This window comes from Pelophylax lessonae (genome assembly GCF_965119305.1).
Source record: "Pelophylax lessonae genome assembly, chromosome: 2".
NCBI lineage: Eukaryota > Metazoa > Chordata > Amphibia > Anura > Ranidae > Pelophylax > Pelophylax lessonae.
Genome location: NC_138769.1, coordinates 274,348,836 through 274,376,193, shown reverse-complemented (window position 1 = coordinate 274,376,193; position 27,358 = coordinate 274,348,836). Strand labels below are relative to the sequence as shown.

The window sequence follows — 27,358 nt, the reverse complement described above, 5'->3', positions numbered from 1 at the left end:
TACTGTATCCATGGAGGATCAAGCACTGTCACCCAAGGAAAACAACTGTGGTGGATGACCAAAGAATTCTTTCCCTGGTGAAAAAAACACCCTTCACAACAGTTGGCCAGATCAACAACACTCTCCAGGAGGTAGGTGTATGTGTGTCAAAGTCAACAATCAAGAGAAGACTTCACCAGAGTGAATACAGAGGGTTCACCACAAGATGTAAACCATTGGTGAGCCTCAAAAAAACAGGAAAGCCAAAGATTTATCGCAGAAAGTAAAAAAAAAATATTGTTTTCTTTTTCAAAATTGTCTGTCTTGTTTTGTTTATAGCGCAAAAAAACACAGAGGTGATCAAATACCACCAAAATAATGCTCTACTTGTGGGAAGAAAAGGACATACGTTTTATTTGGGTACAGTGACGCATGATTGCACAATTGTCACTTAAAGCGGAGTTCTGGCCTCAAAATCAGCTTTACACCATCCGCTTGCTTTAATCTACCCGAAAAAGTATTGAATAATTAATTTTTTTTTTACCACAAAGATGGGAAAAATCATTGACTCGAGTATAAGCCTAGGGTGAGAATGCAGGGCGGCGGGCATGGTACAGGAGAATGCAGGGTGACTGGCATGGTGCAGGAGAATGCAGGGTACTGGCATGGTGCAGGAGAATGCAGGGTACTGGCATGGTGCAGGAGAATGCAGGGCGGCGGGCATGGTACAGGAGAATGCAGGGTGACTGGCATGGTGCAGGAGAATGCAGGGTACTGGCATGTACAGGAGAATGCAGGGTACTGGCATGGTGCAGGAGAATGCAGGGTACTGGCATGGTGCAGGAGAATGCAGGGTACTGGCATGGTGCAGGAGAATGCAGGGTACTGGCATGGTACAGGAGAATGCAGGGTACTGGCATGGTGCAGGAGAATGCAGGGCGGCGGGCATGGTACAGAAGAATGCAGGGTGACTGGCATGGTACAGGAGAATGCAGGGTACTGGCATGGTGCAGGAGAATGCAGGGTACTGGCATGGTGCAGGAGAATGCAGGGTACTGGCATGGTGCAGGAGAATGCAGGGTACTGGCATGGTACAGGAGAATGCAGGGTACTGGCATGGTACAGGAGAATGCAGGGTACTGGCATGGTGCAGGAGAATGCAGGGTACTGGCATGGTACAGGAGAATGCAGGGTACTGGCATGGTACAGGAGAATGCAGGGTACTGGCATGGTACAGGAGAATGCAGGGTACTGGCATGGTGCAGGAGAATGCAGGGTACTGGCATGGTGCAGGAGAATGCAGGGTACTGGCATGGTGCAGGAGAATGCAGGGTACTGGCATGGTACAGGAGAATGCAGGGTATTGGCATGGTACAGGAGAAGGCAGGGTACTGGCATGGTACAGGAGAATGCAGGGTACTGGCATGGTACAGGAGAATGCAGGGTACTGGCATGGTGCAGGAGAATGCAGGGTACTGGCATGGTGCAGGAGAATGCAGGGTACTGGCATGGTGCAGGAGAATGCAGGGTACTGGCATGGTACAAGAGGATCCGGGGTTGTGGGCACACTACAGGAGATGCAGTGCTGTGGGCATGGTTCATGTGGACCATGCCCGCAGCACTGCATCCCTTGTAGTGTGCCCGCAGCCCTGCATAATGGCAGGTAGTGAAGCTGTTTCACTTACCTGTTCCAGAGGCGCCTTCATTTGAAAAATGGCGCCGCCCGGCGCCGACACGTCATTGCGCACGCGCCGCCGCCGCTCGTATACTTTCGGCTATTCCCGGCCTCTCCCGAGTGGCGCCGGGAATAGCCGAAATGACACGAGCGGCGGCGGCACGTGCGCGGTGACATGTATGCGACGGGCGGCGCCATTTTTAAACCTTAAGCCCGTCGGAGCGGACAGGGAATTTTTTTTTTCCTTGACTCGAGTATAAGCCGAGGGGGACGTTTTCAGCACAAAAAAATGTGCTGAAAAACTCGGCTTATACTCGAGTATATACGGTACCTTGTTTTGAAAAAAAATATACTTACCTTCCTTCCTCTCCCTCTGCGCCCGCGCCGTCACGTCCTGCTTGAATTGACTCCTGGGAGACGAGTGTCATCGCTCCCAGGAGTCAATGCGCCTGCACCGGCCCTGCTCGCCACTTCCGATGCAGGCACGTCTCATTCCCTGGTAAACAGCTTCTGGGCATGCCCAGAAGCTTTGCAGGGATGACGCGCCTGCACCGAAAGGGACGAGCAGGGCCGATGCAGGGCATTCTGGGACTCCGACGTCACCGAAGAGGACGCTCCGGTTTCAGCTGCCCACACCTGAGATGGCAGCGCTGGACAAGACATTTTCAAGGTAACTATTTCTTCTAAAAGGTAAGTGAAACAGGGGACAGTTCAGAGGCTATAGTTGCTTAAATGCACTAGTCCTGATTGTTCCTGGGGTATTTTTATCTAAAAAAAAAATTTTCAGGGTGGAACTACGCTTTAAAGTAACGCGGTGCCGTATCGCAAAAAACAGCCTGGTCATGAAGGGGGGAAATCTTCCAGGGGTCAAGTGCTTAAGATGGCGTACAATGGAGGAAGGAGAGAGCTGAATGTTTGTAAACCAAGCAGGAAGTAAGACTGCAGCAGGTCAAAAGTAAAGGTGGGGGTATTTAAAGTGCCACTGATCATCGTTGATTATGAATTTAATTGTAGGCGGAGGGGTTTAATGTGTCACTGATCAACAATGATTGTGCAATTGATTTTTTTTAAAGGAAAATATGAAAGGAAAATGCAAGCAATTACATATTTTTGTTTTTCCCTCTATATAGTAAAAAATAAAAACACAGTCATTATATACCATCAAAAATATTCTAGAAATATTTATTGAAAAATGGCCTGGTAATGAAGGGGTATATACAGGCTGGTGCTCAAGTGGTTAAACTACAACAAACCCTCTAGTTCTCAAAATCTTACATACCGCTGATAGTGGACACTTCAAGAATTCCTCCTCTTGGCGGATTTGAACCTCTGCAATAGATGTATATTTGTGCTGTTGAAGAGGGAATGTATCAGTTATAGCTCAAACCATTTCTACAGAAAAATCCAGATAAAAAACAAAGCTCATAAAATGCTGCAACACTTGAATGTAAGCTATAGTCTATCAGCAGTGTTATTAGTGGTAAATTCAATGGCAAAATAATAAGCGATGCCTGAATGCAAGACTTACAGATATATTTTACAGGAACGCACAGCGTCTTAGTACATTTTTTTAGAGCTACATGGAAAGGACAACCATCTTATCAATATTCCCTAATGCCTTAAAAAAAAAAAAAACCTTGCTTCTTTTTTGTCGTTTTGTCATTTGTGTGCATATTACATACATACATACCCCTCGAGTCTTGCTTTTGCAAGATACACAATGACCATGCTATTTTCAGAAGTCTAAAAGTTGTCTGACTCACTACAAACAATATGTGACCAGTATCATCACAATAGTTAAGACGGTAGGCTGGGTGGTTATAGTGACGTACAGAGAAAAAAAAAAAAGGGATTTTGATGTGCCTGTAAATTCAATATCTTGAATGATTCATACAAAGACCATGTGTTATATGCAGCAACCTTTAAGTGGCAAAAGCTTTGCTGGATCTGCCTCCTGGTGTACCCAAATAACTTAACCCACCCCAAGGAGCTGCAGTTTTGTTAGCAAGCAATAGAGAGATCACAGAGAAGAGAGAGGACCGACCTGTGTTCTGTACTGTACTCCAAGATACAGAATTTACGGGTACAGAAAAACTGGATTTTTGTAAGAACTTACCTTAAAATCCTTTTCTCTGAAGTCCATGGACAGACGCAGCTCCATCTAATCAGAGACTATAGGGTTACATAGTAGCTGAGGTTGAATAAAGACATCACTCCATCCAGTTCAACCTGTACAGGTGTGTTTGTGTCAGTGGCCTGATCATTTCCCATAACCCCAAATGTTGTGATCTGTGAGATGCCCGTCCAAGAGTCATTTCAAATTAGCCATACTCTCCGCAGCTACCAACAATTGTGGAAGAGAGTTCCACATTCTCATCACCCTTACAGTAAAGAACCCCTTACACAGCTTAAGGCTAAACCGCCTCTCCTCTAATCTCATTGTGTGGCCATGCGTCTTCTTGCACTCCTTGGGAGTAAATCGTTTTTTTTTTAAATCGCTATCATGTCACCTCTCAGGCATCTCCTCTCCAAGGAGAATACATTAAGCGTTCCTCATAATTAAGGTCCTCCAATCCCCTTTTTAGTTTAGTAATTCTCCTATCAGGAATAGGCACTAGGCAGGAAAAAAAGCTTAACCACACCTAGGGGTGCTGTCACTGCAGGCATAACCCCACACACCCTGCTATCATCAAACAGTTTAGTTTCAAGCAGTGTTTAGAATAGAACAAAAACCCACTCAGAAGTAGAGGGGCGGGTGCTGCATCTGTCAATGAACTTCAGTTAAAAGGATTTTACGGTAAGTTCTTACAAAAATCTAGTTTTCTGTATCGTTCATCGACAGACGCAGCTCCATCTAGTCAGAGACCATAGGGATGTCCCAAAGTAGTATATTCATGAGGGGTGAGAAGACTATGCGAAGGGAAACATAACTCCCCAAAGGCTAAACTTAGCCAACCAGCTAACATAGTGCTCAACCAGGAACAACTGGAGCTCACCCTAAAAACCCAATACACCCTCAAAGAGAAACAAAACAAAAAAAAAAAAACAGTTCTCTTTAAACAGCAGCCTGTAAAACCTTGCGGCCAAAGGAAGCATCCGAAGAATTTTGTAAACGTATGCACAGGTGACCAAGTTGCCGCCTTGCAAACTTGCAGCACTAACGCCTGATGGCGAAAAGCCCAAAAGGCACTCCGCGCTCTCGTAGAATGTGCCTTCACCAGGAAAGGAGCAACCTGACCCTTCAGTGAATAAGCCTGAACTACTGTCTGTCTGATCCATCTGGATATGGTCACCGCAGACGCAGCAAATCCCTTACGAGATCCTTTGGTAAGGATAAATAGAGCATCTGATTTTCTAAAAGACTCAGTGGTCTCCAGATAGACCCTGATCGTTCGAACCACATCTAAAGAGTACAATGCAAATTCCTTAGAATGTTTGGGCTTAGGACAGAGTGAAGGCAACACAATGTCTTCATTCAGATGAAAATCAGAAACAACTTTAGGAAGAAACGACTGATTAGATCGAAGTACCACTTTATCCATGTGTATCACCAGATAAGGTGAGCGGCAGGACAACGCCATCAGTTCATACACTCTGCGAGTGGAAGTGATAGCCACCAAGAAGGCAACAGTCTGTGACAACGAAGGCAGAGAAATCCCTCGAATGTTCTAAAAAGGAGGCTTTTGAAGAACAGATAATACCAGATTGAGGTCCCACAGAGGTAGCGGGGACCTTCTCAAAAGAGTCATATGGCGCACTCCCTGTATAAAAGGTACAAACCAAAGCATGCATAGCTAACGGGCATTGGAAATATATAGCCAAAGCTGACACTTGGCCTTTGATAGTGCCCAAAGCCAACCGCCATTCAATTCCTTTCTGCAGAAAGACCAAGACCCTAGCTATCGAAAACAAGCTAGGGTGCACCTTCAGTGATTCACACCATGAAATATACGATTTCCATGTACGCTGATATATCTTCCTAGACGTCGACTTCCTAGCCTTCAATAGCGTAGGAATTACAGAGTCAGAAAGACCTCTATCTCTCAACACCTGGCTTTCAACAGCCATGCTGTTAAAGCCAGCAACTGAAAAACAGGATGTAAGATTGGACCTTGAGACAGCAGATCTTCCCTGAGAGGAAGTCTCCAAGGAGCATCGGTGACCAACCTTACTAGGTCTGCGTACCAAGTGAGGCGAGGCCAGTCTGAAGCCACCAGAATGACCGGAATCCCTTTCACCTCTATCCTGCGCAGAAGCCTCTGCAGGAGTTTCAAGGGAGGAAAGGCATAAATTAGCCGATACTGACCCCAAGGAGCCACCAGAGCGTCTGTGGCGTCGGCCAGAGGATCTCAAGACCTGGCTATGAATCTCTGAACTGTCTTGTTGAGGCGAGAAGCAAACAGATCGACCTCGAGTCCCCCACCAAACACACAGGAGATGAAACCTCTGGGTGCAGGGACCACTCACCTTGATCCAACACCTGAAGATTCAGGTACTCTGCCTGCCAGTTCTCCACACCTGGAATGTGTACAGCAGAGGATTGTTACACATTTTTCCACCCAGGCCAGAATCTCAGCCATCTCTTTGGCTGCCAAGACACTCTTGGTGCCCCCCCTGGTGATTGATGTAAGCCACAGCCGTGGCATTGTCTGATTGAATCCGAACCTTTATTGCTCTGAGCTCCAAAACATTTAACGGTAGTTTCGACTCTTCCATTGTCCAGGTACCCTGGGCACAGAGCTTCCTCTGCACCCTGCCCCAGCCAGATAGTCTGCTGTCCGTGGTCACCACCGTCCAAAACAACAGAAGGAAGGACTTGCCCTGATATAGTGCTGGAGACTGAATCCACCACAACAGAGCATTTTGTGTTGTGGCTTAACAGAATCAAAAAGTCCAAGGACTTTGGATCCTTGTTCCATTTGACAAGAATCTCGCTTTGCAAAGGTCTGGTATGGAACCGCCTCGAAGGTTGATACCATCAGACCCAAGGCCCGCATGCAAACTCGAAGAGAGGACAGATTGTTTGCCAACAACCACCGAATCGCCTCCAGCAAATTTTGCAGCTTTTCCGGGGGGGGGGGGGGGGGGGAACACCTTGACCAAGGCTGAATCCAGAGTCAAGCCCAGATAATCCAGTCTCAAGACAGGTGTCAGTGTGGATTTCTTGAAATTGCTGTTCCAACCGAAATCCTGCAGAGTTCTGACAGTGACCGCCAGATCCCCCAACAAGACTGAAGGAGAGTCCGCTCTCAACAGGAGATTGTTTAGGTACCCCAGTACCGCAATGACATGCTGGCGCAGCAATGCCAATACCGGTGCTAAGACCTTGGGTAAACACTCTGGGAGCTGAGGGCAAGACCAAAGGGTAATGCCACAAATTGATAATGCTCCTCTGCGATGGTGCTCAGCGTGTAGATATGTGTCCTTGATATCAATGGAGGCTAAGAAGTCTCCCTGGTGCAGCGACGTGCAGATAGATTGCATTTGAAACTTCTGTACCCGCATGAAGCGGTTCAGGGCCTTGACATCCAGGATGGGACGCACCTTGCCTTCCTTCCTGGACACGGTGAAGAAGTTTGAATAAAACCTTTGAAAACGTTCCTGAAAAGGAACCCATACAATCACCCCTTGTGACAGCAAATCAGGTACTGTCCCTTGCAAGTAGCTTAACCGAACTGGGGATAGTCGAAGATTGGACGGGAAAAACCTGTTAGACGGACAAGACCAGAATTCGATCTTGTACCCATCAGATTGTGAACCCATTTGTCCTGAATCAAGGACGACCATGGGTCCAGAAAGAAACAAAGACGTCCCCCCACCCCAGGATCGGGTGAGGGCGCCCCTTCGTGCAGACGAGGACTTGTCTGCAGGTCCAGATTGGCCGGTCTTTGCTTTGACCGACCATAGCTTCTTGGAACCCCCAGAAGACCTGAATGATTTACCTTTTACTTGCGACCCAGAGGCACGAAAAAGACGTTTATGAGCATTAAAGGAAGGCCCCCACCAAGGACGTGGCGCCTTGGCCTTAGAGGATTGGGGAAGATGAGAGCTCTTACCCCCCATGATACCTTTGATCAACTCATCCAGAGAGGAGCCGTTCAGCTTCCAAGTAGCTTTTAAGTAACGTCACCCATTCCGTAGCAGTCTGTGCTACCAAAACATTCACAAAGTTTGTCTTTAATATGTGACCTGCTACCACGTGTAAATGATGGGACAAGGATTCCACCCGTCTATCCATGGGGTCCGCAAAAGTTGGAGACACTTCCACCGGTACCAGAGTTGCTTTATTCAATCTGGACACCGGGGGAACAACTTTTGGTGGTACAGTCCATCTAGCAGACACTGCCTCGGCAAAGGGATAACGGCGTGCAAAACGCTTAGGCACCACTAACATGTGCTTATAGTATGAAACAATTCTGGGCAAGGGAACACCTTGCCCGATTTACGGGATTTGCGTGGGCCAAAAGACACCTGCATACCAGGCGCTGTGGGTTTCCCACACTGAACCTATCAGAGCTTCCACCAAAGCGCTTTCCCGCGCGGCGGCTGATGAGTTCACCATCAGAATGCGATGACACCGGGAAAATGTTACCAGACCACAGAGGAGACTTCCAGCACGATCTGTGCAAAAATGAAACGGACACTGACTGTACAGGAAGAGGAAGAGAAAACTCAGCCACTACATTTTAAAAACCATGCCGCATGCCTGTCCAGCCTATGGACCTCTGGAAAATGGGCGCTTATGCATTCTCAATGGGGAATTATAGAAAATGGCTGCCCATATAATCTAACAGGAATATAAAAATCATGATCCACAGCAAAATGGTGGCCCCCACGGCACGCCATGCGGTCTCCAGGACCCCCAAAAGTGGACCCAGAACAATAGGCATCGTAAGGTAAAAACCTGCTGGGGATAGGGGAATGCTGAGGGGTACACAGGACTAGTCCTTCGAACCGAGGAAGCCCTAAGGTCTGACTATTCCAGGGAAGGGCCCACGTCCGCCCCGGGACCGCCAAGGTTTTTTTGGGGGGACAATTACTCACCATACAGAAACAGATCACTTCCCCCCTGGGATGGGGGTGCTTTCAGCCAAGGAGAACCTGTGACTCAGGGTGTTCCAGGTCATTTGCATCCCAGCGAGATGGTCCACTCGCAGGCTCATGCCCATCCTTCGGGGCACTGTCATGGCAAGGCCTAGTTCTGGACTATAACCTGCTGGCCGGGCTGGGAGACCTTAAGGATCTAGATTATCCAGTGCGAAACCTCAGCCGACTGTTGCTTGTAGTTCCTCTGGATCTTGGTCCTTGGAACTAACTAGTGAAAATAAAAAATCCCAAACTAACAAACTTTCCTATAATAGCTAAGACCGAAGTACCAGCAGGAAGCTAGGTCCTATTCCTTAAACTAGGCAGAAACAAACTGTTTGATGATAGCAGGGTGTGTGGGGTTATGCATGCAGGGACAGCCCCCATAGGTTTGGTTAAGCTTTTTTCCTGCCTAGTGCCAATTTCTGATAGGAGGAGCATAACCCTATAGAGCTGCATCTGTCGAACGATAGAGAAGTTTTTTTTTTTAGCTTTACTGGACCATACACAATCGATTTATAGACCATGGGACCTCACCAAGCAATGTATGATGGGAGGGCAACGATACAGCTACAAAACATCTGCAACAGACCCACAGGAAGAAAACAAGATCAACGGGCCTCAAAACAATGATTAGCAGTTGCTATATGAACAATAGTGAAGTCTGAACAGCTGCCTACCAACCAAGGGTTTGAAAGAAATGTGAAACAGAATTCAGGGCAGTGGCTTTACTCCAAAGAACTTCAGACTCAAGGTGTGTACAGAGCTGAACTATAACAGAAGCATGGAGTTAGTAAGGGAAGGAGACCCATTCCAGAGACTAGAAGCCCCATGAACTATGAGAAGAAACTATATGGAGGTAAAGAGAAAGCCGGCCTCCAGGCTATCCTGTCCCCAGGTGGAAAATAAGTCTAATGAATGTTAGGGCTGTTAAAAAGGAAAAATGGGATTTTTGACTTACTGTAAAATCCATTTCTCTGATGTTTATTGACGGACACAGCTTCTGGCAGTCCCAGGGGGTATACTCCCACTTCCTGCTATAGGTACTCAGTTTTGTTACAGTGTCAGAAAAAAAAACCAACTCCATAGAGGGGTGAGTGAGGTGACCGTCAATGAACATCAGAGAAATGGATTTTATGGAAAGTCAAAAATCCCATTTTCTCTTTTGTTCATTGACTCCCTATTCTTCTTAACCATTGAGACGTCCCAAAGCAGTGTCAAACACAAGGGGTGGGAAACCGCAGAAAAAATTTCCAAGGCTAACCATTGCCAACCAGGTAACATGGAGCTAAACCATAAACAATTGGAGAACACCTGAAAAACAATACACTCTCAAATAGGACCAGGTCCTCTAAACAGCAGCCAGCAAAAACCTTGCGGCCAAAAGAAGCATCCGTAGATACCAACACAACCACTTTACAAAAACTTGTAAGAAGCGTGCACCGACGACCAGGTGGCGGCTTTGCAAACCTGCGTCACTGACGCTTGATGACGGAAAGCCCAGGAGACACTAAGCGCCCTAGTAGAGTGCGTCATAACAGGGAAAGAAGGAACCTGACCCCTGATGCAATAGGCCTGAACCACCATCTGATTCATCTAGAAAAGGTCGCAGAAGAATCGGACAACCCTTTGTGAGGTCCGTCCGTGAGCACAGAGAGTCTGACTTCCTAAAAGACTCCGTAGCTGCCAGGTACACCCTAATTGCCTGAACCACATCTAAGACATGCAAGGCAATTTCCTACAGATGTTTAGGCCTGGTACACAGAGAAGGCAACACAATGTCTTCATTCAAATGACAGTCAGAGACCATCTTAGGACGGAATGACAGACAGAGGCAAAGCACCAACTTATCCTTGTTACATAGTTAGTGAGGTTGAAAAAAAAAATGGATTTTTGTAAAATCTTACCGTAAAATCCTTTTCTCTTAGCTCATTGACAGACGTAGTCCTCGGTGATACACCACCTTCGGGTTATGTTGCCTCCACAGGAGCAGGACTAGACAGGAAATTAAAAAGCTCTGGCCACACCCTAGGGGCAGTCCCAGAGGGTATATCCTCTCTCTCTCTGCCTCAGCAAATCAGTTATGTGAAAAAGCAGTCTTTAGAGATTTTAACCCAACCCAACTCAAAAACAGAGGGGCGGGGACTACGTCTGTCAATGAGCTAAGAGAAAAGGATTTTACGGTAAGATTTTACAAAAATCCATTTTTCTCTAGCGCTCATTGACAGACGTAGTCCTTTGTGATACACCACCTTCGGGACGTCCCAGAGCAGTATCACAAATGAGGGGTGGGAAAATGGAAATCAAATCCCAATCTAGAAGGCCCAACCGGTGCCAACTAGAAGTTTACAATGCTCATCCTTAATGATGAGACTCAACAAAAAAGAGAAATTTTTTTTTTTTTTTTTTTTCAAACAGAAAAAAACCCTCGAGGTAGACCACCGGTCTCCTCAAATTGCGGCCTGCAAAACCTTGCGGCCAAATGAGGCATCCGCCGATGCCGTCACATCAATTTTATAGAATTTTGTAAAGGTATGTACCGACGACCAGGTGGCCGCCTTACATACCTGGATCACTGACGCCTGATGGCGAAAGGCCCAGGAAGTACTGAGCGCTCGAGTGGAGTGCGCCCTAACAGGGAACGGAGGACTCTGACCCTTAATAGAATAAGCCTGTACCACCGTTTGTCTAATCCATTTGGCAATGGTCGCGGCAGATGCAGGCAAACCCTTTCTGGGGCCATCCGTGATCACAAAAAGTGAATCCGTCTTACGGAATGATTCCGTAGCTTTCAGGTATACCCTGATTGCCCGAACCACATCTAAGGAACGCAACGCATGTTCCCGATGATGCTTGGGCTGAGGACACAAGGAAGGTAGTACAATATCTTCATTCAGATGAAAATCTGAAACCACCTTAGGAAGAAAAGATGGCTTAGGATGAAGTACTACCTTATCCCTATGAATCACTAGGTATGGGGACTGGCATGATAATGCAGCCAGTTCTGACACCCTGCGAGCAGAAGTAATAGCCACCAAGAAGGCCACCTTCTGGGATAAAGTAAGCAAGGGAATCTCCCTGATGTTTTCAAAGGGAGGTTTCTGTAGAACCGACAAAACCAAATTAAGATCCCAGGGCGGTAAGGGCGCGCGGACTGGAGGAGCCAGGTGCCGCACCCCCTGGATGAAATTCCGCACCAAGGACTTGGTAGCTAAAGGTTTCTGAAAGAAGATTGCTAATGCTGAAACTTGACCCTTGATGGTGCTCAAGGCTAGCTTCTGCTCAACCCCTTGTTGCAAAAAGGCCAATATTCGAGTCACCGAATAGGTACGTGGAGGAAATCCTAAAGATTCGCACCACGCAATATAAGTCTTCCATGTGTGATAATAGACCTTGCTGGAAGTCGCTTTCCTTGCTTTAATAAGGGTAGGAATGACTGAAGTAGACAAACCTCTGTCCTTCAGTACTTGGGTCTCAATGGCCAGGCCATTAAAACCAGCGACTGTAAAGCATGATGGTAAATTGGTCCTTGAGACCACAGACACTCCCTGAGACGAAGTTCCCACGGAACGTCTGCGACTAGCATGTCCAAGTCGGCCAGGCCGGCTTGAGGAGGCCAGCCTAGAATTTCTAGGACCACTGGCGCTGATAGAATCTGAACCAGGCGTCCCTAGAGGTATCTGGCCCCGACCATCCGAGAAAGTCTGGTCGTTTTCTGTTCCCACACATTTATCAGATACCTGATTGTTATCAGGAAGGGTGATCTTTTCTGGTTGAACCTCAGGGACCGAAGTCACCCGACTAGAGGCTACTTGGCCTATCTGGTCAACCAGATCCGATTCCTGTGAGGTATAGGGACTAATCTTAGGAAAAGGTAAAGGAAAAGATCTATTCAGGGAACGGTAACTACCGCTTCCTGTAGTACTTAAATGTTGGAAGGGAAGAATCGCACCGGTAGTAGTGGTTGAAGCTCGATCTAATGTCCTGAATACCGGTGAAAACGTCCCCCCACCCTGAAACCGGGTGGGGGCGCACCTTCAGGCTGTGTACTCCTTTGCTTCGGGTTTGGCTGGGTTGGTCCTCTGCTTGTCCGACCAGCCCTTCTTGAACCCTCCTGGAGGAGTCTTGCCTTTCCCGCTAGTACCAGCCGGGCGCCCTTTATGGGCGGTAAAGAAAGGTCCTCGCTTGTTGCGAGGTCCTTTAGCTTTAGCAGCCTGTGGCAAAAAAGTGCTCTTGCCCCCAGTGGCATCCTTGAGGATTTCATCTAGGTTGGCCCCAAATAGACGATTCCCCTGAAAAGGGAGATTTGTCAAGGTCTTTTTGGAACCTAGGTCAGCTGACCAGCATTTTAACCACAGCACACGTCTGAGGATCACCGCTGACATAGATGCATGCCCTAATAAAGGAGTAGTGTCCAAGGCTGCGTCACAGATAAACTGTAGCCCTTGTATAATCTGTTCCATCAAATCAGATGTCTCCTGGGGAATATCTTTTCCCCTAAGGTCTTGGCGTACCATTTTCGCCCATTCTGTAAGTGTCTGGGAAACTAGACTAATAACAATTACTGGTCTAAATGCTGACCCTATCAGAGAGAAGATGGTGCGGGACTCTGCTTCCATCTTTCGATCCACCGGATCCTTAAAGGACGAAGTGTCCTCCACTGGGATAACCGTGGCTTTATTCAGCCTGGAAATAGGTGGATCCACCACTGGTGGTACCGTCCATTTCTTAATGATGGATTCCTCAAACGGATAGCGTCTAGCAATACGCTTGGAAATAGTAAAGGTACGTTTAGAATGCTCCCATTCTCCTTTAATCTGATTACCGAAACATTTGGGTACAGGAAAAACCTTCACCGTTTTGATGGGCTTATTAGTACCAAAAGGAATCTCTGTTTCAGTTGCCTCTGCCGGTAAAGCCTCAAGTTTTAAGGTTTCCTGCACTGCCACAACTAGTGCGTCCACCAATGCTTCTTCCTGAATTATAGCAGGAGAAGAAGCGTCCTCCTCACTGTCTGAGGGGGCTTTACCTGGGATAACAGCCTTTGCAGAGGAACCTGCAACTGCAGTGACCATCTCTGAATCAGAGTCAGAGGTGTCAGATAGTATAGGGGTAGGCGGGGGTCGCTTCCTTGACCCCCGTCCCTGACAGGCCGCCTCCACCCGAGCCACCATAGACTCCAAAATTGCTGTAAATGACTCTACACTCTGTGCACCGGCGGGTCCCGTGACCCCCTCGAGGGAAACAGGTGGGGGAATATGTGTGGCAGGGTCCATGATAATTCCAGTCACTTCCTGGATAATATAATTCAAAAATAAAAAACTTTTTTTTTTTTTTTTTTCAGACCCCCAGCGCCACAAAAAACCCCTTAGTGTTACCTGCTAGGGATCCCTATCGATCGAGAGAGAGAGAGAGATAGACCCCCAGGCTCACCACTTGATGCTCAGAGTTTAACTGCAACAGGTTACAGCGCTGTCTTGACAAACAGGAAGTCTTTTGGCTGGCTGCCCAGGAAGAAAGGAGGCGGCTCCGCCCCTCTGCACGCCTTCCGGCGCCTCCCCTAGCTCCACGAGGTGTTTGGATCACCTCAAACATGGCCGCCCCCATGCTGGAGACACGAGGCTACGCCAAAATGGCGGCTCGTGCGATCCAGCAAAAAAAAATGGCGGCGGCCTGTACTGAATAGCGGTGTGCTGCAGGGCACACAGCACTCTCTCTGCATGGGGATTTGGCGTGGTTGGCGGTACCGGCCCTGGCGGACCGCATGGCCATTCGGGAGGCCTGCTAATAGCTGGAGATCTGATTAGGAAGGCAGTCTACATGTCCGTGGCTTCTGACTGGTAGGTAGCTTATTCTTATCACCGTAAGATTCCCAGAATGCCACAGATTATAATCTTTTTAACATGTATACAATTAGATTGTTAGCTCCCAAACCAAGCCTCCTGGCTTTTTGCACATAAAATCACACTCAAAGTAGGGGGATCTGTGTCATGTTATAGGATAGAGGGGGACTCTATCTTACCATACAGAGAGGGGCCCGCGTTCACCACAAGACCCGTCAGGGGAAAAGGGGGAACATACTACTCACCATACCGGAACCAGGCGGGCACCAACTCCTGACAGTACCCCTCTCCACCGGGGCGGGAGGGCTGTCGACCGATATGGACGCCGTGACTCATGGTCTTTGGCGTTTCAGCGAGACGTTTAACTCGCGGGGTCAGTCCTTTAATGGGACTTTGTCGCGGCCGACCCAGCGCGGAGCTATGGCCTGCACGCGCTCGTAGGCTGAACTGGGGTGACCACCGGATCTCAACATCCAGCCCGTCGCCCAGTTCAGCTTTCTTGCTTGAAGATCTCACAGGAACACTGGAGAAAAAAAGCTGTCTAAAAAATCCTTTAAGAAAAAAATCTTGCCAGGACCTAAGATCCCAGCAAGGTATCTAGGTCCTTACTCCTAACTAGACAGAAAATAACTGATTTGCTGAGGCAGAGAGAGAGAGAGGATATACCCTCTGGGACTGCCCCTAGGGTGTGGCCAGAGCTTTTTAATTTCCTGTCTAGTCCTGCTCCTGTGGAGGCAACATAACCCGAAGGTGGTGTATCACCGAGGACTACGTCTGTCAATGAGCGCTAGAGAAATTAAGATACCAGGCGGTAAGGGTGCGCGCACTGGCGGAGCCAGATGTCGCACCACCTGGATGAAATTCCGCACCAAGGAATGATTAGCCAAAGGTTTCTTGAAAGAAGATTGCTAACGTCGAAAACCTGACCCTTGATCGTGCTCAAGGATAGTTTCTGCTCAACCCCTTGTTGCAGACAGACCAAAATTCGGGTCACCGAATAGGTATGTGGGGAAAATCCAATAGATTCACACCATGCAATATAAGACTTCCATGTGCTGGAAGTCGCTTTCCTTGCTTTAACTGGAGGTAGGAATAACTGAAGCTGACACTCCCTTGTCCTTCAGTACCTGGGTCTCAATGGCCAGGCCATTAAGCCAGCGACTGTAAAGCAAGATGGAAGATCGGTCCCTGAGACCGCAAATCCTCCCTGAGAGGAAGTCTCCAAGGAGCGTCCGCGACTAGCCTCGCCAAGTCGGCGTACCAGGCTTGACGAGGTCAATCCAGAATTTCCAGAATAACTGGAATTCCCTCCACCTCTATCCTGCGAAGAAGTTCCCGCAGCAACTTGAGAGGATGGAAGGCATGCCGTAGCTGATACTGCCCCCACGGGGCGATCAGCGTTTCTGCTGCGTCCGCTAGAGGATCGTGGCGCGAGCTACAAACCTCCGCACCTTCCTGTTAGGCCAAGGTGCCAACAGATCCACATCCGGGATGTCCCAATGAAGGGACAGCTAGGGAAAAAACCTCTGGATGAAGAGGCCATATGCGATTGGATCCGAATCGGGCTGCTCTAGAGCTGCTCGATCCAGTAAATCAGACAAAATCTGATCGCTCTCAGTTCCGATACCCTTATTGGTAATCTGGATACTATCGGAAGAAATGACTTCCCCTGGTTGAGCATCGGAGACTTCCTGGTCCGCTCGCTCAACCGGATCCGATTGTCCAGGGAATCGGAATTCTGATTCCATTAAAAAAGAATCTCCTTCAGGAGAATTCGGGTATGAGACTGGGTATACGGTACTGCCTCTAAGAAGGCCACCATCAGTCCCAGCCAATTGACGGACAGCAACATCCGAATCGTTGACTGAACCTTCTGGAGTTTCCCAGCAAGGAGAAACTCTCTTGCCCAGGATGTATCCAACCTTAGGCCCAGATAGTTCAGTCTCCTGGTGGGAACCAGGGATGATCTTTGGGAAAGCGAAAAAACGCTGATGTCCTGCGATGATGGGGATATAAAGATAGGCATCCTATATGTCTATGGATGCCAGGAAATCTCTTTTATGCAGGGAGGCCACCACTGTACGGATGGACTCTATTTCTTCCCAAGTCCAGATTTGGACGCACCTTGCCCTCTTTCCTGGGCATTGTGAATAGGTTTGAATAGAACCCCTGAAACCGTTCAATGTTAGAAGGGCAGAATCGCACCGGTGGAAGTGATCGAAACTCGATCCTGTGTCCTCCAGAAACCGGTGAAGACATCCCCCCCCCCACCCCAGAGATGGGTAGGGGCGCATCAGGCTATATTCTTCAGGCTTGGCTGAGCCGGACTCTTTGTTTACCCGACCAGCGCCCTTTGAAACCCCTCTAAAGGGGCTTTGGAGGGTTTCGCCTTATCGCCCGCCCTCGCGGAACGAACAACTCTATATGAGCAGAAAAGGAAGGTCCTCGTTAGTTACGAGGTCTTTTTATCCTAACAGTCTGTGGCAAGACAGCAGGTGGTACCGTCTATCCTATAAAGAGGAATTCCTCAAACGGATAGCACCTAGCCATGCGTTTGGAAATAACAGGGGTTCGTTTCAAAACGACCCCATTTGGGTAAAGGAAAATCCTTCGCCCTTTTGGTAGGCTAACAAGTACCAAAAAGGAATCTCAGTCTCAGCTACCTCTGCCGGTGTAACCTCAAGACTAAAGGTTTCCCGGACGGACACAACTAGTGCATCCACCACTCTTGTGCTATGGTGGAGGCAGAAACGTGCTCCTCACTGCTGAGGAGATATTACCTGAGACAACAGCCCCCTAAGAGGGACCTGCAACTGCATTGACCAGTTCCGAATCCGTATCTGAAGTATCTGATAAACAATAGGGGTAGGCGGGGGTCGCTACTTGACCCCCGTCCCTGACAGGCCACCTCCACCCGGGATACCAAGGACTCCAAAATTGCCGATAATGCATTAAAACACAAGTGGGGTACTGGAGGGTCCTGCGGCCACCTTGAGGGGATCAGGTGGGGATACCTATGCGGCAGGGTCAATGATTATACAAGACACTTGCCAGCGACAAAAAATGACAAAGTAAAAAAAAACTTTTTTTTTTTTTTTTTTTGTGTCCCCCAGTCGCAACAGCGCCCCTCAGTGTTACCTGCCTTTTTGGACCCCACAGAGAGAGAGACAGACCCCAAGGCTCATCCCTGATGCACAGAAGTTTTCATCAGCTTGCTCAGTGCTTGTCTTGTTACAGACAGGAAGTCTTTAGCCCTATTTCCTGGGTAAAAGAGGCGGCTCCGCCCCTTAACACGCCTGCCGGCTCCTCCCCCCTGGCTCCATGAGGTGTTTGAGTCACCTCAAACATGGCCGCCCCCATGCTGGAGACACGAGGCTACACCAAAATGGCGGCCTCGTGCGATCTACCAGACAATGGCGGCGGCCTGCACAGAATAGCGGCATGTCTGCAGAAGGATCTCGGCCTCACAACCCTTCACCCTCATGGTGGTCAGCGTGGTCGGAGGTACCGGACCCTAGCGGGCCGTATGCGGACCGCTGCTTAGCTGGAGGAATGATCTGGAATGCAGTATACATGTATAGACATCGCCCTGTGGCTACTGACAGGTAGGATACCTTATACTATCACAGTAAAGTTCTAGTACTGCCACTGACTACAATCATTTACACATCTTTACAATTAGATTGTCAGCTCCCAAACCAAGCCTCCTGGCTTCTTGTACACAAAAATCACACTCAATTAGGGGGATCTGTGACATGTTGTAGGATAGAGGGGAACCCATCCCTACCATTACAGAGAGGGGCCCGCGTTCACCACAAGACCCGTCAGGGGGAAAGGGGGAACATACTACTCACCATACCGGAACCAGGCGGGCGCCAACTCCTGACAGTACCCCTCTCCACCGAGGTAGGAGGGCTGTCGACCAATACGGGCGCCGTGACTCATGGTCTTTGGCGTTTCAGCGAGACGTTTAACTCGCAGGGTCAGTCCCCGTCCAGTGGGACTATGTCGCGGCCGACCCAGCGTGGAGCTATGGCCTGCACGCACTCGTAGGCTGAACTGGGGTGACCACTGGATCCCAACATCCAGCCCGTCGCCCAGTTCAGCTTTCTTGCTTGAAGATCTCACAGGAACACTGGAGAAAAAAAGCGGTCTTAAAAAATTCATTTCTAAGAAAAAAATCCTGCCAGGACCGACTAGACAGAAAAAAACTGATTTGCTGAGGCAGAGAGAGAGAGGATATACCCTCTGGGACTGCCCCTAGGGTGTGGCCAGAGCATTTTATTTCCTGTCTAGTCCTACTCCTGTGGAGGCAACATAACCCGAAGGTGCTGTATCACCGAGGACTACGTCTGTCAATGAAATTTGATTTACATCTCTCTTATCTCCATCTCTGCTGCATGTTATTTTGGCAGAGGAATTCTATCCCATCAGCAGAGGAAGCACAAGGCTGTGCAGTGATGGACAGTGCACCCTGTGTACCCATTGGCTAAGGAGGCAGCAGGAAGTGGATCAGCCTGCCTCCTGTTACCTCCTCAGCCAATGAGTAGCTGAAAGGCTCTTAAGTCCCTTCCTCCTAACATCTCCTGAGTCCCAGGCCTTCCAGCTAGTTTAGTGTGCTTACTATGCATTTATCCTTCGGCGCTTCTCCTGCCTTATGTGTCAACTGGCTACTGTCTCCTGCACACTTCATGGATGGTGGGTCAGGGGCCCCTACAGGCACTCTGCCCCCTACATGTGTATTTGCTGTCCCCCCCTGATGGCGGCCCTGGGTGTGTAATGAAAGGACAATTGTCAAAATGTCTAGATCATGTAGAGGAAATCACCAGTTGGGGCAACCTATGTCATGGAGGTAGATTTGGACATCGATGTCTATGTATCACCAGAAATGGGATTCTTTGTTCTACAAAATCTCAAAGACGACCTAGCATGTTTTTGTAAGACTGTACTTTTTTGGACATACTTGGACTCAAACATACATTACTCTTTCCACAGCTCCTCCTCCTCTGGGGGTATGATCAGGTGAACATGCATCTTCACCAAAAGTACAAGATGATGTGTCGTCTCCGGATGAGGCTGCTGCGGAGATTTCACTTCCTGCCTTTAGTGGTGGATCTTCAGCGGGCCTGGAGTGATGCCAAAAGGCGCTCACCCAGGCTCCTGAAAAAGGCTGTGGAGCAAATCTCCGGTAAGTAAAAATATACATGACATGTGACCAGATAGGTTATAATTTTGTGGGTAGGTGGACATGTGTTTAGGTATGCAACAACACAAATACCAACAACCCCCCCCCCCTCCCCTCCCTCTCGCTCCTACCTTTCCTACCTCCATCAAGTGTCTCTTCACAACCTTTAATACTACTATGTACATGATTTTTTTTTAATGTTTATTTTTTCTCTTCTGCTTCTAGCAAAAGCGGACGGGCGACACCCTTTTGTACTTTTGGTGAAGAAGGGGAGGAGGAGGACTGCCACATTGAACTATGCCTTCAGAGGCAGCGAGCCATTTGAGCTGCTACAAATTGTGGATCGTAAGTAGAAAAAAATGGATTTTTGTAAAATCTTACCGTAAAATCCTTTTCTCTTAGCTCATCGACAGACGTAGTCCTCGGTGATACACCACCTTCGGGTTATGTTACCTCCGCAGGAGCAGGACTAGACAGGAAATTAAAAAGCTCTGGCCACACCCTAGGGGCAGTCCCAGAGGGTATATCCTCTCTCTCTCTGCCTCAGCAAATCAGTTATGTGAAAAAGCAGTGCTTAGAGAATTTAACCCAACCCAACTCCAAAACAGAGGGGCGGGGACTACGTCTGTCGATGAGCTAAGAGAAAAGGATTTTACGGTAAGATTTTACAAAAATCCATTTTTCTCTAGCGCTCATCGACAGACGTAGTCCTCGGTGATACACCACCTTCGGGACGTCCCAGAGCAGTATCACAACTGAGGGGTGGGAAAATGGAAATCAAATCCCAATCTAGAAGGCCCAACCGGTGCCAACTAGAAGTTTACAATGCTCATCCTTAATGATGAGACTCAACAAAACAATTTTCAAACAGAAAAAAACCCTCGAGGTAGACCACCGGTCTCCTCAAATTGCGGCCTGCAAAACCTTGCGGCCAAATGAGGCATCCGCCGATGCCGTCACATCAATTTTATAGAATTTAGTAAAGGTATGTACCGACGACCAAGTGGCCGCCTTACATACCTGGACCACTGACGCCTGATGGCGAAAGGCCCAGGAAGTACTGAGCGCTCGAGTGGAGTGCGCCCTAACAGGGAACGGAGGACTCTGACCCTTAATAGAATAAGCCTGTACCACCGTTTGTCTAATCCATTTGGCAATGGTCGCGGCAGATGCAGGCAAACCCTTTCTGGGGCCATCCGTGATCACAAAAAGTGAATCCGTCTTACGGAATGATTCCGTAGCTTTCAGGTATACCCTGATTGCCCGAACCACATCCAAGGAATGCAACGCATGTTCCCGATGATGCTTGGGCTGAGGACACAAGGAAGGTAGTACAATATCTTCATTCAGATGAAAATCTGAAACCACCTTAGGAAGAAAAGATGGCTTAGGATGAAGTACTACCTTATCCCTATGAATCACTAGGTATGGGGACTGGCATGATAATGCAGCCAGTTCTGACACCCTGCGAGCAGAAGTAATAGCCACCAAGAAGGCCACCTTCTGGGATAAAGTAAGCAAGGGAATCTCCCTGATGTTTTCAAAGGGAGGTTTCTGTAGAACCGACAAAACCAAATTAAGATCCCAGGGCGGTAAGGGCGCGCGGACTGGAGGAGCCAGGTGCCGCACCCCCTGGATGAAATTCCGCACCAAGGATTTGGTAGCTAAAGGTTTCTGAAAGAAGATTGCTAATGCTGAAACTTGACCCTTGATGGTGCTCAAGGCTAGCTTCTGCTCAACCCCTTGTTGCAAAAAGGCCAATATTCGAGACACCGAATAGGTACGTGGAGGAAATCCTAAAGATTCGCACCACGCAATGTAAGTCTTCCATGTGTGATAATAGACTTTGCTGGAAGTCGCTTTCCTTGCTTTAATAAGGGTAGGAATGACTGAAGTAGACAAACCTCTGTCCTTCAGTACTTGGGTCTCAATGGCCAGGCCATTAAAACCAGCGACTGTAAAGCATGAAGGTAAATAGGTCCTAGAGACTACAGACACTCCCTGAGACGAAGTTCCCACGGAACGTCTGCGACTAACATGTCCAAGTCGGCCAGGCCGGCTTGAAGAGGCCAGCCTAGAATTCTAGGACCACTGGCGCTGATAGGATCTGAACCAGGCGTCCCTAGAGCTATCTGGCCCCGACCATCCGAGAAAGTCTGGTCGTTTTCTGTTCCCACACATTTATCAGATACCTGATAGTTATCAGGAAAGGTGATCTTTTCTGGTTGAACCTCAGGGACCGAAGTCACCCGACTAGAGGCTACTTGGCCTATCTGGTCAATCAGATCCGATTCCTGTGAGGTATCGGGACTAATCTTAGGAAAAGGTAAAGGAAAAGATCTATACAGGGAACGGTAACTACCGCTTCCTGTACTTAAATGTTGGAAGGGAAGAATCGCACCGGTAGTAGTGGTAGATGCTCGATCTAATGTCCTGAATACCGGTGAAAACGTCCCCCCACCCTGAAACCGGGTGGGGGCGCACCTTCAGGCTGTGTACTCCTTTACTTCGGGTTTGGCTGGGTTGGTCCTCTGCTTGTCCGACCATCCCTTCTTGAACCCTCCTGGAGGAGTCTTGCCTTTCCCGGGAGTACCAGCCGGGCGCCCTTTATGGGCGGTAAAGAAAGGTCCTCGCTTGTTGCGAGGTCCCTTAACTTTTGCAGCCTGTGGCAAAAAAGTACTCTTGCCCCCGGTGGCATCCTTAATGATTTCATCTAGGTTGGCTCCAAATAGACGATTCCCCTGAAAAGGGAGATTGGTCAAAGTCTTTTTGGAACCTAGGTCAGCTGACCAGCATTTTAACCACAGCACACGTCTGAGGATCACTGCTAACTTAGATGCATGCCCTAACAAGGGAGTAGTGTCCAAGGCTGCGTCACAGATAAACCGTAGCCCTTGTATGATCTGTTCTATCAAATCAGATGTCTCCTGGGGAATATCTTTTCCCCTAAGATCTTGGCGTACCATTTTCGCCCATTCCGTAAGTGTCTGGGAAACTAGACCAATAACAATTACTGGTCTAAATGCTGACCCTATCAGAGAAAAGATAGTGCGGGACTCCGCTTCTATCTTTCGATCCACCGGATCCTTAAAGGACGAAGTGTCCTCCACTGGAATAACCGTGGCTTTATTCAGCCTGGAAATAGGCGGATCCACGACTGGTGGTACCGTCCATTTCTTAATGATGGATTCCTCAAACGGATAGCGTCTAGCAATACGCTTGGAAATAGTAAAGGTACGTTTAGAATGCTCCCATTCTCCTTTAATCTGATTACCAAAACATTTAGGTACAGGAAAAGCCTTCGCCGTCTTGATGGGCTTATTAGTCCCAAAAGGCCTTTCTGTTTCAGTTGCCTCTGCCGGTAAAGCCTCAAGTTTTAAGGTTTCTTGCACTGCCACAACTAGTGCGTCCACCAATGCTTCTTCCTGAATTATAGCAGGAGAAGAAGCGTCCTCCTCACTGTCTGAGGGGGCTTTACCTGGGATAACAGCCCTTGCAGAGGAACCTGCAACTGCAGTGACCATCTCTGAATCAGAGTCAGAGGTGTCAGATAGTATAGGGGTAGGCGGGGGTCGCTTCCTTGACCCCCGTCCCTGACAGGCCGCCTCCACCCGAGCCACCATAGACTCCAAAATTGCTGTAAATGACTCTATACTCTGTGCACCGGCGGGTCCCGAGGCCCCCTCGAGGGAAACAGGTGGGGGAATATGTGTGGCAGGGTCCATAATAACTCCAGTTACTTCCTGGATGATATAATTCAAAAGTAAAGAAAAAACTTTTTTTTTTTTTTTTTTTTGACCCTCAGTGCCACAAAAAAACCCCTTAGTGTTACCTGCTAGCAGTGGCGTAGCGTGGGGGGTGCAGGGGGGGCCAGCCGCACCGGGTGCAACATCTGGGGGGGCGCATATGCAGTGTCACTCTGTCTGTCTGACTCTGACATACACAGTTCACACACCGTCTGCGGCTGCCTCCATCTTTAGGCTGGGAGATGTCCAGCGGGGCCGCCCTATGGATGAAAATGGCGGGGCGGGGCTGGACTGTGCCTCACCTGTCCATTGGTGTAGGGTGGGGTGGCGTTGCAAGCCAAGCCCCTCCTATGCTGCCTCTCCTCACTGCTCAGTCAGTTTAGCAGCGAGTGAGTCAGCAGCCTGGCGCTGTCACAGAGTGGGCTTTTTTTTTTTAAATCACCTGATTAGAGCCAGAGGCTCTAATAGGCTTCAAAAAAGGGTGGACCCATTGTGTGACAATTGCGAATGAAAATTTCAAGACCTGCTTCCTGATTGGCCGAAAGGCAAACTCATGCCATTGGCCGAGGAGGGGGAGGGAGGACTCGAGGAGATGCGAGGAGAAGCAGACGCTGCAGGTAAGTCTCTCTGCATTGAAGGGCGCGCCGGTCTCTCTGCATTGAAAGGGGGCGCGCCGGTCTCTCTGCATTGAAAGGGGGCGCGCTGGTCTCTCTGCATTGAAAGGGGGAGCGCCGGTCTCTCTGCATTGAAAGGGGGAGCGCCGGTCTCTCTGCATTGAAAGGGGGCGCGCCGGTCTCTCTGGATTGAAAATACATCAGTATTTTCATAACAAACAATACATGTGCTTAGGAGGTAAGGGTTTCTTTAATCTAATGGAAGAGACTCGAGTGCTAAAATGCCGCGGGTTAGGGGGCACAAATTACTTGCCTTGCCCCGGGTGCTGGCAACCCACGCTACGCCACTGCCTGCTAGGGATCCCTATCGATCGAGAGAGAGAGAGATAGACCCCCAGGCTCACCACTTGATGTTCAGAGTTAAACTGCAACAGCTTACAGCGCTGTCTTAGACAAACAGGAAGTCTTTTGGCTGGCTGCCCAGGAAGAAGGGAGGCGGCTCCGCCCCTCTGCACGCCTTCCGGCGCCTCCCCCAAGCTCCACGAGGTGTAGAATCACCTCAAACATGGCCGCCCCCATGCTGGAGACACGAGGCTACGCCAAAATGGCGGCTCGTGCGATCCAGCAAAAAAAATGGCGGCGGCCTGTGCTGACTAGCGGTGTGCTGCAGGCACACAACACTCTCTCTGCATGGGGATATGGCGTGGTTGGCGGTACCGGCCCTGGCGGACCGCATGGCCGTTCGGGAGGCCTGCTAATAGCTGGAGATCTGATTTGGAAGGCAGTCTACATGTCCATGGCTTCTGACTGGTAGGTAGCTTATACTTAACCCATAAGATTCCCAGAATGCCACAGATTACATCTTTAAAACATGTATACAATAGATTGTTAGCTCCCAAACCAAGCCTTCTGGCTTTTTGCACACATAAAATCACACTCAAAGTAGGAGGATTTGTGACATGTTATAGGATAGAAAGAACTCTTTCTTACCATACAGAGAGGGGCCCGCGTTCACCACAAAACCCGTCAGGGAAAAAAGGGGGAACATACTACTCACCATACCGGAACCAGGCGGGCACCAACTCCTGACAGTACCCCTCTCCACCGGAGCGGGAGGGCTGTCGACCGATACGGACGCCGTGACTCATGGTCTTTGGCGTTTCAGCGAGACGTTTAACTCGCGGGTTCAGTCCTTTTAATGGGACTTTGTCGCGGCCGACCCAGCGCGGAGCTATGGCCTGCACGCGCTCGTAGGCTGAACTGGGGTGACCACCGGATCTCGACATCCAGCCCGTCGCCCAGTTCAGCTTTCTTGCTTGAAGATCTCACAGGAACACTGGAGAAAAAAAGCTGTCTAAAAATCCTTTTAGAAAAAAATTCTTGCCAGGACCTAAGATCCCAGCAAGGTATCTAGGTCCTTACTCCTAACTAGACAGAAAATAACTGATTTGCTGAGGCAGAGAGAGAGAGGATATACCCTCTGGGACTGCCCCTAGGGTGTGGCCAGAGCTTTTTAATTTCCTGTCTAGTCCTGCTCCTGCGGAGGTAACATAACCCGAAGGTGGTGTATCACCGAGGACTACGTCTGTCGATGAGCGCTAGAGAAATGTACATTGTAGAAATGTCTAATCTCTAATCACATTTCACAGAGCCCCCTTTACATCGGAGTCTCCAGACTTACTACACTGTAAGAGGGAAGTGTGAAGTCTCTGATGTAAGGAGAGTTCAGGGAACCATTATTTGAGTGGGAAAGCTGGGGACTATGGTGTAAAAGGGAACTCTGTGGTCACCAAAGCTCCCCCATACATCTGAGCTTACAGAGACCCCCTTACACTTCCCTTCCTCAGTCCACCACAGTCAAGAGCACAACAAGTCCCAACGCAGAAGACTACCTGCTTGGACTTGTACTGCTCTCTGTAGGGGACTAAGGAACTACTGCCTGCTATGCTAAGACTTGTAGTGCCCTCTGTTAGGGACTAAGGATTCCTCAGTCCTCCACATTCTAGGGCACTATAAGTCCCAGCATAGTGGGCTGTTATACCTCAGTCCCTCACAGCTCGGGGCAAAAACAACAGAGTTAAACATCTAAAGGACAACTCCAAACCAAACTAACAATAATGGACAGAGTCCAAATGCTCTATAATGTCAAAGACCCGCTACCCCTCACCTTCAACCTCGGGTGCTGTCATTGTGTAGGGCAGAGGGCTCCATCTCCACCATGTTTGGCTTTCATGTCAGATATGAAGGACTTGCTCAGCTCCACACTCTTCCCTGGCAACTGACTCTGGCGTCATTGGGGGTCTTTCCTCCTCTAGAAAACACCCAGGGGCCCTCTCCTTGTCCCCCAGCCACACAGGGCCTTCTTCTCCTCCTCCTCCACCAACCATTTTCGGACTCTTCCAAATTCCCTGGGGCTACTCACCCCTTTGCATAGTAGACACCACAAATCTATGAGCAGCCTGCAAAATATCAAGTCTGGGCCTGGTTACCTGTATGTTCCGGGTCCAGGGCGGAGCTCTCCTCCCAGAGCAACAACCGATGATAGCAGAGTGAGTTGACCAGGCAGTAACTTCCTACTGGTGCAGGTACACACCTACCAATTCCTCAACATCTTAGGATAACATGATCAGACGGCCAATCCCCAGTCAGAGAAGGAGGAGTAAGTGTCAGCGGACAACAGACACCTGGCAGACGCAGTGAAGGGACTGCAGCACACTGCTGCCAATTTTAGATCCGAGGATTGAAAGCAATCTTTGACTTGGGCGATTTCCCTGACTGCGCCCTTCGAAATGTTGGTGCTCCGCCACTGGCTGCAAGGCCCCTGTAGGTGCGAGGCCTTAGGCGACCGTTTAATTTGCATGGTGCCCTCCTGTTTTAAAACATGCTCAATGCATCTCATTGGTGTAAGTGCACTTCTATGTTCTGAATTGTAGGGGCATTGAGTATGGTGCTAGCATGATGAGAGGTTACTGCCTATTTGTGTCCATAAATAATATATAATGTATTATTTTTTGTTGTTTATTTTTTTGTTTATTTTTTTAGAAACCAGTGATGAGGATCTTGAGCCTCAGACTTCTCAGGCCCAGTGTAAGTAATGTGGATGTGCTGTTGTGTTGTGTATTAGGTCGAACTTGGAGGAATGATTGTTTGTTTTGTTTTCTTTTGTGGTTGATGTAACTTCAGCAAGAGAGGAGCCTCAGGCAGGGCCAAGTCGCCTGGATCCGGGCCAG

General features: G+C 48.8%; 1 protein-coding gene across 2 annotated transcripts in view; it reads right to left on the bottom strand.

Moving 5' to 3' along the window:
* STRIP1 (striatin interacting protein 1) overlaps nucleotides 1-27,358 on the bottom strand; it is a 652,163-nt gene that overhangs the window by 174,979 nt on the left and 449,826 nt on the right. For both annotated transcript variants that reach the window (XM_082245809.1, XM_082245810.1), the window contains exon 13: nucleotides 2,934-3,005. In XM_082245809.1, the coding sequence (XP_082101935.1) occupies nucleotides 2,934-3,005 (72 nt within the window). The remainder of the gene's footprint in view (nucleotides 1-2,933; nucleotides 3,006-27,358) is intronic.